We start from the raw sequence: 14,918 nt of genomic DNA on the forward strand, positions 1-14,918 counted from the left end.
ATCTAAATAGAGTCATCAAATGTCCGCCCTTTTTCCTAAGAAAAGGGAATAAAAGTAAACCAAATGTCCTCCTCTGCTCGCTTTGACATATGCATCTAGATCAATATGAATTCAATCATACATTTAAATCCGAAACTACCGGATGTTTAGCATGTTTCTAATATTCATCGATCCAAAAAACAAAAGAGCCGGCTGTTCGAATCTAACACTCCTCAAGACCTCAACCACATGCAAATGCAGCTGGCCCGGCCATGTTCTTCTTTTTCTCTCCTAACGCAATCAGCCAACTGGCCGGTGATCAGGAAAGGAGATTGCGTAGTCAAATCAACTCTCAATGACCATCAGCCAGCAAGCATGCTTAGCGCAAAGATGAATCAATACATTTGCAAGCCTGTTTATATGTTGAACATCAAATCTAAAGAAGGAAACAAGGAATCTATACCTCTCCAATTTTCGGCTGGTTTCCAAAGAAGAAGGGTTCATCTATATATGTTCAACTGATGCGTGTTTCTCTGTAACTACGGAACAAATATTGTCACAGATTTTTCAACTTTGATTACCGTTCAACCAGCTAGTAATGATTTTAACTTGTCATTTAAACACCAAGTAATATACTTTCTATGAATGATTTTATTGTCAGTTGTTCATGAGTGTGGCTAAGTCGATTTAACCAAGTCTTAGTCCAGTGACATACCATGTATGAAAGGAAAGAAGAAAATATGAAAAAGAAAACTTCGCACAGACCTCAATGATCCTAGGAATGTAGCATCGATTGAGACATAACCAAATCTCAATCGATTGAGATTTAGAGCATCTCCAACCGCACCCCGAAAACGCCCTCCCAAGCGCCTTTTTAATCGCCGACGCTAAAAAATAAATCATCTCGTGCCTTCAGGATGTTGTTTTACGCCGGATTTGGCCAAAACTACCCCTAGCCCCCCATAGACCAAACCTAGCCCCCCATAGACCAAACCTAGCCCCCCAGCGAAGGCTTGGTGGCGTCTGACGTTATTTTTGCATGCACAAACTCTACCGGTCAGCCTCTCTCCTCTCTCTCTTCCCTTTTTCTGCTAGCCCCACCATATGCATGTAAAAAATAATATTTCTTCACTATCTATATCTCTCTCTCTCCTCATTTGAACGGCTGGGTGGGGACGCCTTTTTTTCGTCGGTTGGGCCCCAGACGGCGCTATTTCGGCCCCTGGGGGTGCCTAACGGCTGGAGATGCTCTTAGCGAGACCGCTTGTCAAATGTTTCTAGTGGAGCCCAGTGACAACATGATTGCCGCTAGCTTTGATCTACCAGTTTCTGAAACCCCTGTGAAAATATTGATGTGGTGATTGTAACATCAATTCTGCCACACTGTTTCCGAGATGCAGCTGCCATTTTTTTTGTCCATGAATATACCTCCTACCTCCTCCGTTCCTAAATATTTGTCTTTTTAGAGATTCAACTATAAACTATATACTGAGCAAAATGAATGAACTTACATTCTAAATTATGTCTATATACATCTGTATGTAGTCTACGGTGGAATCTCTTGAAAGACAAGTATTTAGGAACGGAGGGAGTACATATTAAGCAGAATGGCCAAAGAAGCAAAATCTCTACAAAGTACAATCCCAATCCTAATACTGAACTGCAATGCTTCAGAAAGTGAAAAAAAATAGAGATACATCTCCAAGTAGATCATGCTTCGCCGGTCATATCTTCGACAGTCGGTTCAGCACTGCTTATTTCACATACTTCAACAACACATACAGGCGCATGTGTTTGTAACAACACATAACATACCCATGGCTGTTAATTGCACCATCTGATCTGACGGACAACAACAAATGTCATGAGGCTCAGCCTGTCATGCACACTATACATACATCATCACCGTTACTCTTTCTTCAGAAAACAAAGGAGCAGTTCCCCATCCATCACCATCTCAGGGGCAAGACTGGCGGTGTCCAAGTTTTCAGCCTCTTTACTGGGTTCGCTCCGATTTTTACCGGAGAAAGAGCACCGGTTCCTACAGCTGATACACTCTGCTCAGCCAGGTTATATTACGTACTCGCGGTTAACATACATCATCAAGGGCAGCACGCCTTCTTCAAGGCCTCGAAGACGCCTTTGAGTGTCGCATCCTGCACCAGCACGACCTTCTCCCTCGATTTCGAGCCGGAGCCGATGGACACTTCTCTTTTCTTCACCCCAAGCACCTGCGCACATGTACATTTACACAAGGTTTTCACGATTTCATATGGAATAAATAAAATGAAGCATATCAAAGATCGACTTCATCTGTGCTATTATATTATCATGCCAAACCAGTGAATGTATTTCCAGCACAAGCGCAGCAGTTTGTTTAGCCCCTCTTGATTAAGAAGCTAAACATTGTAAAATGCGCCTATTGCCTCAATCAGCGACCAATAAGGCACTATACAAAGAACAGTTGACATTTTTGTCCATGGAATTGTCTCCTTGAATTGTAGGTTGACACCGGATTAATGCGGTCAGTAGGAGATAAAACAAGATACTAAGCCATAGTGCAAGTAGGATTATGGACTGTAACTGTCTGCTCAGCAGCAACAAACCCCTGGGTGATAGTGGCAGTTAGGTGCAAACAGCCACTGGATTCTTCAGATTTTATGTTAAAAGAAAGAAGCGGAGTTATTTGTGGTCTTAGATCAACCAAAGTTCAAATGCTTGAATTGCCCTTGACAGAATCATACAGACACAGGTATCAAATTCACTGAACTTGGATGCTATCTTCCTCCTACTGAACACCCCAACTATAAACAGAATCTAAGATGGCCGATTCTGAAGCAAAATGGCCAAAGAAGCAAAACTAGCAGCCCCAGTAACACAAAGGCTAAAATGTCCTACCATCTCCAGGGAAAATAAAGGAGATTCAAAACTCAAGAAAGAACACCAAACATCTCCAAGGGCACAAGCTTCGCCCCTCGACGGTCTACTTGTGTCATATGCTTCAACAACACTCTCTAACATGCTTTAAGTCTGAACTTTAATGGAGAAGATCTTAGGCCATCAGTTGGTAACAATGTAAGTTGAAACAAATCATACTAGTGTACGCCCTCAGCTTGTTCTCCTGATTCCCAAACCAATGCCGACTCCCTTAAACCTTCTTCAATCTAGTTCACGCAATACAATGGAACTAGCAATTCATCATCTAGGTGGGCAGTTCGTCTAGATCAAAGGAACAGTGAGCTACTACTGTGTATCCGCGGGAAGGGAAGCGCTCAATTACCGAGCTGATGAAGTCGACAAGGGCGGCGTTGGCCTCCCCGTCCCTCGCCGGCGCGTCGATCTGCACGCCGACGGCCTCCTCGCCGATCTCTGCAAAGCATCACGGTTAGCGTGTCGAGCAGGATGGGGGCCGAGGACCAGGGGGGGGAGGCGGAGTACGGACCGGTGATGGTGGCCATCTTGGAGCCGGGCTTGGCGTGGACGGAGATGGCGACGGTGGACGGCGGCATCAGGCGGAGGCAGCCCGGGAACTCCCCGCCGGCGGCCGGCGCCGGCGCCGGGGCCCCCTTGGCCTTGGCCTTGCTGCCTCGCTTCCCTGGAGCCATCTCCGGGTCTTCACTTGGGCCGGGCCGGAGTCCATCGGCACAATATATCCAGTGGAGGCCCAGGAGACGACCATCCTCAGCACAGCGCGATGACTCAGCTCCAAGCCACGCCGCTCAGAACCCTAGCCCTCTCCGGCCGGCGGGGCGCCGGCGCCGCCGCGCGGCCGACGGCGGCCTCCGTACGGTGCTACGCCGCGGCCAGGAGCTACAGCATTACGCTCCTCCCCGGCGACGGCATCGGCCCGGAGGTCGTCGCCGTCGCCAAGGACGTCCTCTCCGCCGCCGGCTCCAAGGAAGGCAAGCAAGCTCGCCTGAACTCAGCTCGGCGTCGCCCAATGCCACTAGCAGGGTGACGACGATGATGGTAGCCCGTTTGTTTTCCTTGCGTCGCAGGCGTGGAGCTCCGGTACAAGGAGATGCTGATGGGAGGCGCGGCGCTGGACGCGGCCGGCGTGCCGCTCCCCGACGAGACGCTCGCGGCGGCGCGGGCCTCGGACGCCATCCTCCTAGGCGCGATTGGAGGGTGAGTGCAAATTTGCTGTTTTTAGCTGCAACCACGGTGGCACCAGCTTTGTGTTGCATTTGCTTTGGTCAGAATCAGTGGTGTGCGCCTGCGTTTTCTTTCAGTAATTGGAGGCAATGATGATTTGGTCTTGCAGGTATAAGTGGGATAACAATGAGAAGCATCTCAAGCCGGAGACGGGGCTGCTCAACATCCGTGCCGGGCTCGGCGTGTTTGCCAATCTGCGGCCAGCCACTGTGTTACCGCAGGTATATCAACGTGTCATTTTAGTTCGACAACACTGCAGTTGGTACTTTAGCTAGCTATTTGGCTTAAGTTGCATCTGAGGTCATGTATCAAAGGCATCAAGAGTGTGTCCTGCATCCCGGCTTAATCTGTACTAGTAGTGGATCAACTTCTTTGTTTCGTTTAGTACTGACAACATTGTCCTGTTTTTCTAATGGTACTACTCAAAACTCTGCCTTTTGTACTTTAGGTAGCTAGTGAACTATATGACCTAGATCACTTATGTTGCATCCAAGGCCATGTATCGAAAGCTGAGTGTCTCCTGTGTCCCGATGTGATCTGTACTAGCAATACATGGTTTAAATAAGCAATAAAAATATGAAATACTACCAAAGGAAATCATAGCTGCAAAATTTGGTCTGAAAGGACTTGTACTTATTACTGGTTATATACTTACAATAATGTGCTGATTTGGTCATATGTTCCCTGTGTAATTACTTCTCTCTTTGGCCTCACACTTTTGTAGTTAGTAGATGCATCTACTTTGAAGAGAGAGGTAGCTGAAGGAGTTGACATCATGGTTGTTAGAGAGCTTACTGGAGGTAATGTTGACTAAACTACAATTGAACATGTCTGGTTATTCCTCTTTCCTTGCCGATCTATATATTTCTAGGTGCATTCTGATGAAACTTGAAACTTCTGCTGTTATTTTATTATTCTGCATGGCAGGGATCTACTTCGGCAAACCTAGGGGATTTGGAACCAATGACAAGGGAGAGGAAACTGGCTTCAACACTGAAATATATTCAGTTGCTGAGGTGACTCCACTGTTCCTCTTGTACTTCAATCATCTCCCTGATAAACTATTTCTTGAATGAATGATAATCCCTGCTGCCCCCGATGGCATAAACATGGCTAAATCTGTTAATCATTTTGTTTCTCTGTTTCTTTCCTCTATGGTGTCAGGATGTATTTTCTGGAAGAACACGTGTAATTAGATTTTTGATACCATTTTTTTTTAATATAGTGCATTAACTATTTGTTTCAACAACACTATCCCCAGATCGATCGTATTGCCCGTGTTGCATTTGAGGTTGCTCGCAAGAGAGGAGGGAAACTATGCTCGGTGGACAAGGCGAATGTGCTTGAGGTAATTGATCATACGAATCCAAAAAAAATCAGTTGTCCCAAACATTATGAATTATACAAATTCCAAATGTGTATGGCAATTAGAACTGAGCCATGGAGCATATTCGAGACAATATTATATTTAATGTTTTATAACTCTTTCTTAAATATTATGCAAATTCCAAATGTGTATGGAAATTAGAACTGAGCCATAGGGCATATTCGAGACAATATTATATTTAATATTTTGTAACTCTTTCTTAAATATTTAGTTGGATGCAATGATTATGACCTATCATTTTGCCGAGTCTAATGCATCATTTTTCCCTAACGCTATTGCAGGCATCTATGCTTTGGAGAAAACGAGTGACTGCAATAGCTTCCGAATTCCCTGACGTTGAGCTCTCACACATGTACGTTGATAATGCTGCAATGCAGCTTGTTAGGAATCCCAAACAGGTTTGTTTCTTTGTATGTAACTTATCTCACCCAGAGCTAAGCGGTATGGAGATGTGCTGACCTCCTGTATTCCCTTCCCTTCATTATCACAGTTTGACACGATTGTGACAAACAATATTTTTGGTGACATATTATCGGACGAAGCATCAATGATCACAGGAAGCATTGGAATGCTGCCATCTGCCAGTGTTGGCGAATCGGTAACATAAGTTGTTTTCAGACGCACTTATTTTATGCTGAAATTGCTGGAAGTAAAGCGCTTATCAAGGATCTTCTTTTTCTGTACAGGGACCGGGTCTTTTTGAACCCATTCATGGCTCTGCTCCTGACATTGCTGGCCAGGTTGACATAGCCCCTAACTTCAGAAGAATCCTTTAGATACTACTACGTTGCCTTTTGTTATCTAACTCTGTTCAAAATTCTGCTCCCTTCTACAATTTGCTGAGTGCAGGACAAGGCAAACCCATTAGCTACAATTCTTAGTGCGGCAATGCTATTGAAATATGGCCTTGGCGTAGAAAGTGCTGCAAAGAGAATCGAAGTTGCGGTTACAGAGACACTGGACAATGGGTTCCGAACTGGGGACATATATTCTCCTGGAACGGTAAGATTAGTCTATGCAACATGTTCAGTAGTTGCTGCACTGAATATTTTCTACATTTATGTTTGAAGAGAAATCCAATGACTACGTTCCTGTCAAACAAATAGTTAAATATTCATTTGCTTCGTACGGTTGTATACCTCTACTTGCACATCAATTACAAGTACTTGGATAGTTTGACAGATAGAAGACTTTCGTCCTCTTTTCCATAACCTGCCAAACTTATGACCTGTGACACTGGTTGTGTGGAATATACTCATCAGCAAGCACTACTTTTTGCTCTCTTGTTTCCTCTTTTTCCCGAACTTACATAGTTATATGTTCTTGTGCTGCAGACATTGGTTGGATGCAAGCGAATGGGAGAGGAAGTCCTGAAGGCTCTGGAGTCGCAGAAGTAAACAGTAACCTGATAGACATCGGTATGGACGGTGTACCAAGCATGCCACATGGGATGGTCGAAAGCGCCCTAGGATCAATCTCATCCCTAGATTGCGTGATTTTGTTTCTGTTTGTCTGCTTCCGCCCTTGTAGTTCAGTGCAGGAATTTAGCGGATGAGTCGCCTTTTCCCTTTCCATTGCTCGTCGGAATGATTTTCGTGTGCCTCGATTGAATGAATTGTGTCCATGGATAGAAAAATGGGGATGGTTCCCTTTGCACCTGGATGGAATGGAACGGAAGTTTGATTTATATTTTGGCACTGTCATTTGTGATGAGTCGGCAAATTCCTGTCATTGATCAATCATGTCATCTCATGTATCTTGGAGAAACGAGTGGATAAAATCAGATTTTGGGATAATTAAAGAAGTAATCTAAGCAGCAGGTTCCAAAGATGGATTCATTAGGTATATCAAAAGTAAATAAAGTGGAAGATGGATTTATTTTTTGGGGGTATGAAAAGATAAAAGTGTTAATGCTAAAAAAATCCAACCTTATAATGGACCTTATGATTGCATTTGTGGGTGAATTTCTGACATTGGTCGATCCTCTCTTGCTATTACGTCATGATGAGTGGATAACAGAAGCAATCATCAGACATTGGTGGTGGTGGGGGGGGGGGGGGGGGGGGGGGGCTAATCTAATGGTCCGATGAGCAGCAGATTACAAATGGCTTGGTGAAATTGAATCTCCAACCATAAATTTATTCCCTATTTGAGAAGATCATTTTCTATATTTAAAAAGATTGGTAGAAGAAACAATTCCAATGTGATGGTCCGATGAGCAGCAGATTACAAATGGCTTGGTGAAATTGAATCTCCAACCATAATTTTATTCCAATATTTAAAAAGATTGCTAGAAGAAACAATTCCAATGTGATTTTGTGTGAACCTAAAAGATTCTCGGACGAAACGAAAGAGGATTTTACATTTTTGTAAAGAGTAAATAAAAAAGAAAGGAAAAAAGAAAAAGAATGTCCGACCTACCGGATTCGAACCAGTGACCTAAGGATTTAATCTGCATCCACTACAGTCCTCCGCTCTACCAACTGAGCTAAGGTCGGCTTGTGGTGTTGAATCTCCCGTAATCTTTTGATAGCTAGTCACCCGGAGTCTAACGGTGCTGCCTAATAACCTAGGCTGAACATAAGCAGCAACTCAGTTCAGCATGCCATTCTCTACTGGGATGCAGTAACACGAGTACTATTTTTTTCCTTCCGAAAACTGCACATGAATTACAGGCATTGTAAAAGTAACCGACGGACAGGATGCGGTTCAGCAAATCAGATCAGGTTATCTGATGAGATGGAACGCCATGACAGATTGATTCAGACAAGGATGCAACAAAATCTAGCGTGAGCTCCAAGAAGAAGTTGAGCCGAGATTTCAAGTGAATTCGGCAACGCACGCACTTGGCTAATGTGAATCAATTCTCAGCCCCCTTTGTTGCAGTCTAAACAGATTCATTCAGACAAGGAAAAATTGAAAGGTTTATTACAGGGGGTCAAGCTGCCCACCGCCATGAAACATTTTGGCTAACCGCGGCAACACAGTAGGGATAGTGTCAGCATACCGGCTAGTTGCAGGCAGGCCAATGCATTATATCAGTCCATTCCAACAAGAACTCGACTCTCCCGGGTATTGCACATTCCCCCTTCCCAAGTAAAATTCAGCAATGTACTGGCTAACCTATATGCTGAAGTTGCTCATCACACTTACTAACTAAACATTCATTTTGCTGCGACCAGACATACCACCAAGGCCAAAGAAAAATCCAGGGCGATGCGAGGTCCTGGGGACTCCGTTTTTAACTGACGTACCGGCAATTCAAAAGCAATCTGGAATGGCACCTTCCTTCCTCCAGGAGCTTATTACATTTCGAAAACAAGCGATCCGCGCCTCCTAATTTTCGTACAAGATCACGCTGCCAGAATGCCGTGACCAAATCGGTGTTCACATCAAATGCTCAGCCTCACTTGGAGTTGGAGATATGGCCAGCCAATTCCCAAATCTCCTTCCAGAAAGGACCATCATCAGATCAGATCAGATTGTATGTTGCCCGCAGCCTGCAAAACTGCAGGCAGACCAAATATCTTGATGACAAACCAAAAGTATGGCCATGTTTTCTGGCATTTCGTTGGTAAAGCCGTTTGTGTTTCTCTTCCCTTTTGTCAAGCCAGCCTATGAGGTGTGTGTTCCAGTGTGACTTGTGTAATGTGTGTCACCAGTAGTCTTTGCAGGAGCATGCGCCGTCCTGGAACCTGTGGAACCGGTTGGCGTCCCTGACCACCATCACCCGCCCCACCACCCGCGACAGCCCCTTGAAGAACTCGTGGCAGTCGCCGCACACCCGCAGGTTCTTGTACACCCTCAGCACCTCCCTCCTCCCCTCCTCTTCCTCCTCCTCCTCACCGTCGCCATGGTGCAGCAGCCACAGCCCCACGGCCAGCCTCTCGCTATGCGCCCGGAGGCCCTCCGCGTGCGACTCCTCGTCCACGTCGTGCAGCTGTGTGCCATCGCCGACCACCGCGCCCGGGCTGTACCCGAGCTGCTCCCTCATCCTCTTCTCCACGTCCAGCAGGACGCGGCGGATGTCGGCGGCGCGCGGGTGGGTGGCGTCCCCGCCGCCGTAGAAGAAGTGCGCCTCCTTGCCGACCTCCACCCAGCTACACCCTCCCTGCTTCCGCAGGCCCCGTCGCCGCATGGCATCGCGCAGCCGCTGGTGCTCATGCCACTCGCCGGCCTCTGCGAAGATGTTCGACAGCATCACGTAGTTGGCCGGGTTGTCGCCGTCCATGGCCAGGAGGGCCTCACCCGCCTCCCTGGCTATGGAGACGTCCTTGTGCACCCTGCAGGCGCTGAGAAGCGTCTGCCACACGCCAACGGTGGGCGCCATCGGCATCGTCGCAACGAGGTCCCTGGCCTCCGCGAGCTCCCCGGCGCGGCCAAGGAGGTCGACCATGCACGCGTAGTGCTCTGCTCTCGGCCTCAGCCGCCGGTCCTGTCGGATCACTGAGAAGTACCGGCGGCACTCGTCGATGAGGCCAGAGTGGCTGCACGCCGACAGAAGGGCAAGGTAGGCCACCTCGTCAGGCTCCACGCCTTCTGCTTGCATCTCCTCGAACATGTCAATGGCTTCGCGTCCATGGCCATGCTTCCCGAGGCCGTTGATCATCGCTGTCCACGACACGACGTTCCTTGCCGGGGTTTCCCGGAACCGCTGCTCCGCCTCGTCGGTCAGCCCGCACTTGTGGTACATGTCCACGATGGAGTTGGACACTGACACGTCCATCCCTGCCGGGTTCTTGACTGTGTAGCAGTGCATCTGCCTCCCTTGCTCCACAAGGGCGAAGTCTGCAAACACACCGACGACGCTGGAGAGGACATGCCCATCAGCACGGACGCCGGAGCTCCAGAACCGCCGGAACAGATCCAATGCTTCCTTCACCTGCCCTTCCTGTGCATGCCCGGTGATCATCGTTGTCCACTGGATGGCATTCTTCCTTTCCAACCGATCGAACACCTGCATCGCCACTGGCAGGCACCGGCATTTTACATAAACATCAAGCAGCGCGCCAGCAAGGATGGCATTGGACGCTGTGGAGAACCCTCTGATTGCCATGGCCGCATGAACTTGCAAGCCCTCGCGAGCCGCGCCAAGGCCGCTGCAGGCCTTCAGCAAGCTCGCGAAGGTGAACTCGTCAGGCTGACAATCCTCGTCACCTCGCCGCTGCATCTCCCGGAAGACGAGCAGTGAGTCCCTGCCTTGCCCCGCGTGCGCGTAGCCGGAGATCATGGCGTTCCAGGTGACAAGGTCCCTGAACGCAGCGGCACCATCGAACACCCGCCGCGCATCGCCAATCCTCCCGCCCTTGGAGTACACGAGCACCAGCGAGTTGGCGACGACGCCGTGCCCCTCGAACCCCATCCTGACGCAAGCCCCATGGACACGAACACCGGCGCAGGTGTCACCGATGACGCCGCACGCCTTGAGGGTCGCCGAGAGCGTGAACTCGTTCGGCGCGGCCTCCGAGACCCGCCGCATCTCCCCGAACAGCCTGAGGCACTCCCCGGCGCGCCCCTGCTGCAGGAACCCCACCATGAGGGCCGTCCACGACACGACGTTCCTCTCGGGCATTCCGTCGAAGACCTGGCCGGCCGCGTCGAGCCTCCCGCACTTGGCGTACATGTCGACCAGGTTGTTGCCCAGCATGGTGTCCGACCCGTGGCCGAGCTTGGTGAGCGAGCCGTGGAGCTGCGCGCCGCCACGGAGGTCCGGGCCCCTCGCGCTTGCCCGGAGGAGGTCCGCGAGCATCCTCCGCCGCTCCATCGGCTTCGCGGGGCGAGTTGGGAAGGGAGACGGCGCTGCGGAGACGGCCGCCGGACAATGAGAGATCGCGGCGAGATCAGCATGTGGAGGGACGCCGGCGCCGGTCGTCGGCGCGTCCAGTGCGCGCTAGGAGTGGCGTCGGACGGGGAAAGGGAAGAGGGAGAGCGACAGGTGCGGTATTTTCTTCTCTGTAATTTCTGAAGTGATGGAACGTGAATTTCAAGGCCATATTCAAATGGAATTTTGAAGTGCGTGGCATGATTTTATTTTCAGAGTAGCTGGTGTTGGCCACATACTTGATACTCCCTCCGTTAACAAATATGAGATGTTTTAGATGTTTCAATAAGATTTCCCCTACTCCCTCCGATTCATAACAAGTGTCGTAATTTTCAAGTACATACAAACTGAAACGAATGAACAAACACACTAAAACAGTTGTATATAGGCACGTTTTAGGCCCTGCTTGGAACCACCCAGTTTATATAATCAAGTTTGTATAATCTATTATGTCTGCAAACATGACAAATTATATTGTAGTTTATAAAACTAGATGACCAGATTATTAAAAGTTCATAATCTACTCTACCCCAGCTAAAATCAGATTATGAATTACTAATGAGCCATTACCCTTGGAAACTTGGAGATAATTAATTATCTACTGCCACCGTCACCGTCCTCCAAACATGTCCACCTAGATTATTACCTTCGCAGCTAAAAAACAGAGGGCAAACATGTCATCATACAATGGTAAAACCTGGATTATAGTTTATATAATCTGGCCTTCAAACATGCCCACCTATATTATTTTTATAAACCGGATTATATAATCTATCTTCATAATTCTGATTATTATAATCTATTGTGGTTCCAAACAGGGCCTTGCGTTTGTTCGGTCATTTTAGACCATACGTAGTCCACATTGAAATATTCCAAATATTTTATATTCATGAATGGAGGGAATATTGTTTTTCTCAGATTCCATGAAAACAAGCGAAGTCAGGAAAGATCAAAACTACTCTATCCGCTCCTAAATATAAACTTCTGTAGAGATTTCAATATAGAATACATACAAAACAAAACGAGTAAATCTACGCTTTAAAATATGTCTATATACATATTTATATAGTTCGTAGTGAAATCTCTAAAAAAAATCTTATATTTATAAAGGAGGGAGTAGCAGTGAATTCTTCTGTCAGGGTTAATCGGCAAGAACGATCCTCCTCGCAGCAGGAAGTTGCTTATTCGCCCAGGCCATCTCCATAGGCAATTGCTTGCAAACCAGAACCACACAAAATATAGTAATTGTCATTTTTCTTTCTAAATTATATTCACATTTACATTTTTCCATACAGTAAGTCAAGCACAGTAAACTAATCAGCCACTCCTAAGCTTCAGGTCCTACAGGCTACAGTTAAATGGCACGAAACTGTACATGGATGATTTAAAGTACAAACATTCAGATCTATATATGTTGCCACTATCTGAAGCCAGCACAAACAAGCCAACGGATCCTATGCATCAGATGATACTGCAGCGCAGAGCCAAAATCCTCTTCAGTTTCAGTGTGGCATCTATGGTCGAAGGAAGCCGTGGTTGATGAATTCTTGCAAGGACAGCCGCTTCACTGAAAACAAAACAGCCGTCCAGACGTCAGCTATGTAAACCATTCAGAGTTTCAGCATTTTGGTTGGCGGAAGAGGTGGCATGACCAGCCAGCGTAGGCGGACCTGGGTTCGTGCATAGTAGTCTGGTGCATATGTCGATGGAGTCAGGATGCAGGCTGGGCACCACGAGTTGTGAGAACGGAAGGGAGCCAGTTCTGTTTATGCACTGAAGCATCTGAAGAAAGGAACGGTGTGAGCTAAGGAATGTTGTGAAGTCTAAGTTTCTGATAGGATGATTGAACACCATTGGCGAGTAAAAGGGCAGCACCTGCACATTGCTTCTACCACGGAATGGCGGGTAGCCGTTCAAGAGCTCAAAGAGGATCGCGCCGATACTCCACAGGTCTACCTGCACGCAGGAGAGTTCAGATTGGCGCCATTCGTTGTGTCAAAACAATGTTGGGCACGCGAGCATATATACAGCATACCTTGTCATCGTACTTCTGGAATAGCATGACTTCCGGGGCCATGTATAAGCGGGTACCGCAGGCTGTCTCTGCATACTCCCCAGGATGAAGAACCCTATAGTAAACAGCAACAAATGTGACTAGATTTCTGTTTGCCCAGAAACTCGATCACCTAACTAACGAGCCTTACTTATCACCGCCTAACTAACGAGCCTTACTTATCATGCTGAATCGACTCCACCATGTTAGCATCACTACATATTTTTGGTTTCTGCTACTCTGATGTGGTTCAGTAGCTAGCTAATAGATATTGGAAAAAGTCTAATGATTGATTTCGCAGTTGACTGAAAGAATAGAAAGGTCGGCTAGGATGAGTGGCATATTTTCGTTTTCTACAACTACTCATATATACAGGACTAAAACTAATATAATTATCATCAATCCAAGAACATATATACCTGGACAGTCCGAAATCGGATATCTTGAGCATCGCATCGCTGCCACGACAAGAGAGTAGGATATTCTGCAACAATCCATTCAACAGCTCTATCAATTCAAAATTAACAGCTCAACCTAGTTAGGAAGCACTATAAACAAATAATTTAACAAGGGATTTCTTCACTCCCTGAACCTCAGGCTTCAGGTCCCGGTGGACGACATGGTGCCTGCGTAGCACTTGCAAACCAGCCCCTGCCAGCCACAAGAGGGCAAGCTCCAGTTTTCACACATGACATGGAATCGACGGTGGCAAATTAAGATGCTGCTGTCACTACTAGTGGAAACAAAGATCCAGCGAACAATTGGGGGAATTAATGGATGATAGGATCAATTGGTACCGATCTGTCTCATGAAATTCCTGGCGACGCTCTCGTCCACCCTGCCGCCGCTGCGCTCGATGTAGCTCGCCAGGTCCCCTCCCTCGCAGAGCTCCATGACGAGGTAGATGCAGCCCGGGGTCTGGGGCAGGACAAAATGCTCGATTGGTACAAGACGACAGGCTCCGGCAATCGAGGGAGGCCTAGGGTTGGTCGTACCCGGATGACGTCGAGGAGGCGGATGATGTTGGGGTGGCTGACGGCGGCGAGGAAGCGGAGCTCGCAGTCGAGGCTGTCGCGGAGGCGGGCGGGGAGGCCGGCCAGCCGCACCTGCTTCACCGCCGCGGGGGCGCCCGTCGAGATTCGCACCGCGCGCCACACCGACGTGGCCGGGGCCCGCCCGCCGAGGCGCTCGCGCAGCTCGTAGCCGCCCACCACCGTCGCCGGCGCTTCCGTGCTCCTCCCTGCCATCGAGAACGAACTGGAAGCCCCGTACCAGGCGAGACAGAAAAAAAAAGTTATTGGAATGAAAAGTTCCTTGGTCCAACACATACCTGGCAAACGGGCCGGCACGGCACGGCCCGTGCTAATCGGGCCTGGCACGGCACGGCCCGCCCAGACACGTTTATTAGTCGGGCAGCGCCGGTCCGTGGGCTGCGCTTTCAGGCCCAAGCACGGCCTGACTATTAAACGGGCCGGCATGTCGGTCCGATTAGCATGTTGGGCCTCATTTTTTAGGCTTATGGG

General features: G+C 48.1%; 4 protein-coding genes and 1 non-coding gene across 5 annotated transcripts; 1 reads left to right on the forward strand and 4 right to left on the reverse strand.

The window, feature by feature from the left end:
- Positions 1–1,554: 1,554 nt before the first annotated feature.
- LOC123428497 (UPF0235 protein C15orf40 homolog) lies at positions 1,555–3,599 on the reverse strand. Its single transcript, XM_045112714.1, has 3 exons — positions 3,422–3,599; positions 3,260–3,348; positions 1,555–2,210 (listed from the first exon to the last, which is right to left on the reverse strand). The coding sequence occupies exons 1-3, from the start codon at positions 3,582–3,584 to the stop codon at positions 2,082–2,084; spliced, it is 381 nt and encodes a 126-aa protein (XP_044968649.1). The 5' UTR covers positions 3,585–3,599; the 3' UTR covers positions 1,555–2,081.
- Positions 3,600–3,633: 34 nt separating this feature from the next.
- On the forward strand, positions 3,634–7,208 carry LOC123428496 (3-isopropylmalate dehydrogenase 2, chloroplastic-like). The gene is made up of 11 exons (XM_045112712.1): positions 3,634–3,881; positions 3,978–4,107; positions 4,244–4,355; positions 4,859–4,934; positions 5,062–5,150; positions 5,396–5,482; positions 5,803–5,919; positions 6,012–6,119; positions 6,208–6,261; positions 6,371–6,523; positions 6,856–7,208. Exons 1-11 carry the CDS (start codon positions 3,674–3,676, stop codon positions 6,916–6,918), a joined length of 1,197 nt encoding a protein of 398 aa, XP_044968647.1. The 5' UTR covers positions 3,634–3,673; the 3' UTR covers positions 6,919–7,208.
- A 724-nt stretch (positions 7,209–7,932) lies between these two features.
- Positions 7,933–8,019, reverse strand: TRNAY-GUA. Its single transcript is given in 2 exon segments — positions 7,933–7,968; positions 7,983–8,019. It is a non-coding gene; the product is annotated as a tRNA-Tyr (tRNA).
- A 402-nt stretch (positions 8,020–8,421) lies between these two features.
- On the reverse strand, positions 8,422–11,597 carry LOC123428498 (putative pentatricopeptide repeat-containing protein At3g15130). Its single transcript, XM_045112715.1, has one exon. The coding sequence runs from the start codon at positions 11,283–11,285 to the stop codon at positions 9,177–9,179; it is 2,109 nt and encodes a 702-aa protein (XP_044968650.1). The 5' UTR covers positions 11,286–11,597; the 3' UTR covers positions 8,422–9,176.
- Positions 11,598–12,579: 982 nt separating this feature from the next.
- Positions 12,580–14,657, reverse strand: LOC123428499 (serine/threonine-protein kinase ATG1t). The gene is made up of 8 exons (XM_045112716.1): positions 14,391–14,657; positions 14,193–14,313; positions 13,988–14,046; positions 13,815–13,879; positions 13,378–13,471; positions 13,218–13,298; positions 13,013–13,124; positions 12,580–12,909 (listed from the first exon to the last, which is right to left on the reverse strand). Exons 1-8 carry the CDS (start codon positions 14,640–14,642, stop codon positions 12,857–12,859), a joined length of 837 nt encoding a protein of 278 aa, XP_044968651.1. The 5' UTR covers positions 14,643–14,657; the 3' UTR covers positions 12,580–12,856.
- Positions 14,658–14,918: the final 261 nt, after the last annotated feature.

This window comes from Hordeum vulgare, chromosome 2H (genome assembly GCF_904849725.1).
Source record: "Hordeum vulgare subsp. vulgare chromosome 2H, MorexV3_pseudomolecules_assembly, whole genome shotgun sequence".
Lineage (NCBI taxonomy): Eukaryota > Viridiplantae > Streptophyta > Magnoliopsida > Poales > Poaceae > Hordeum > Hordeum vulgare.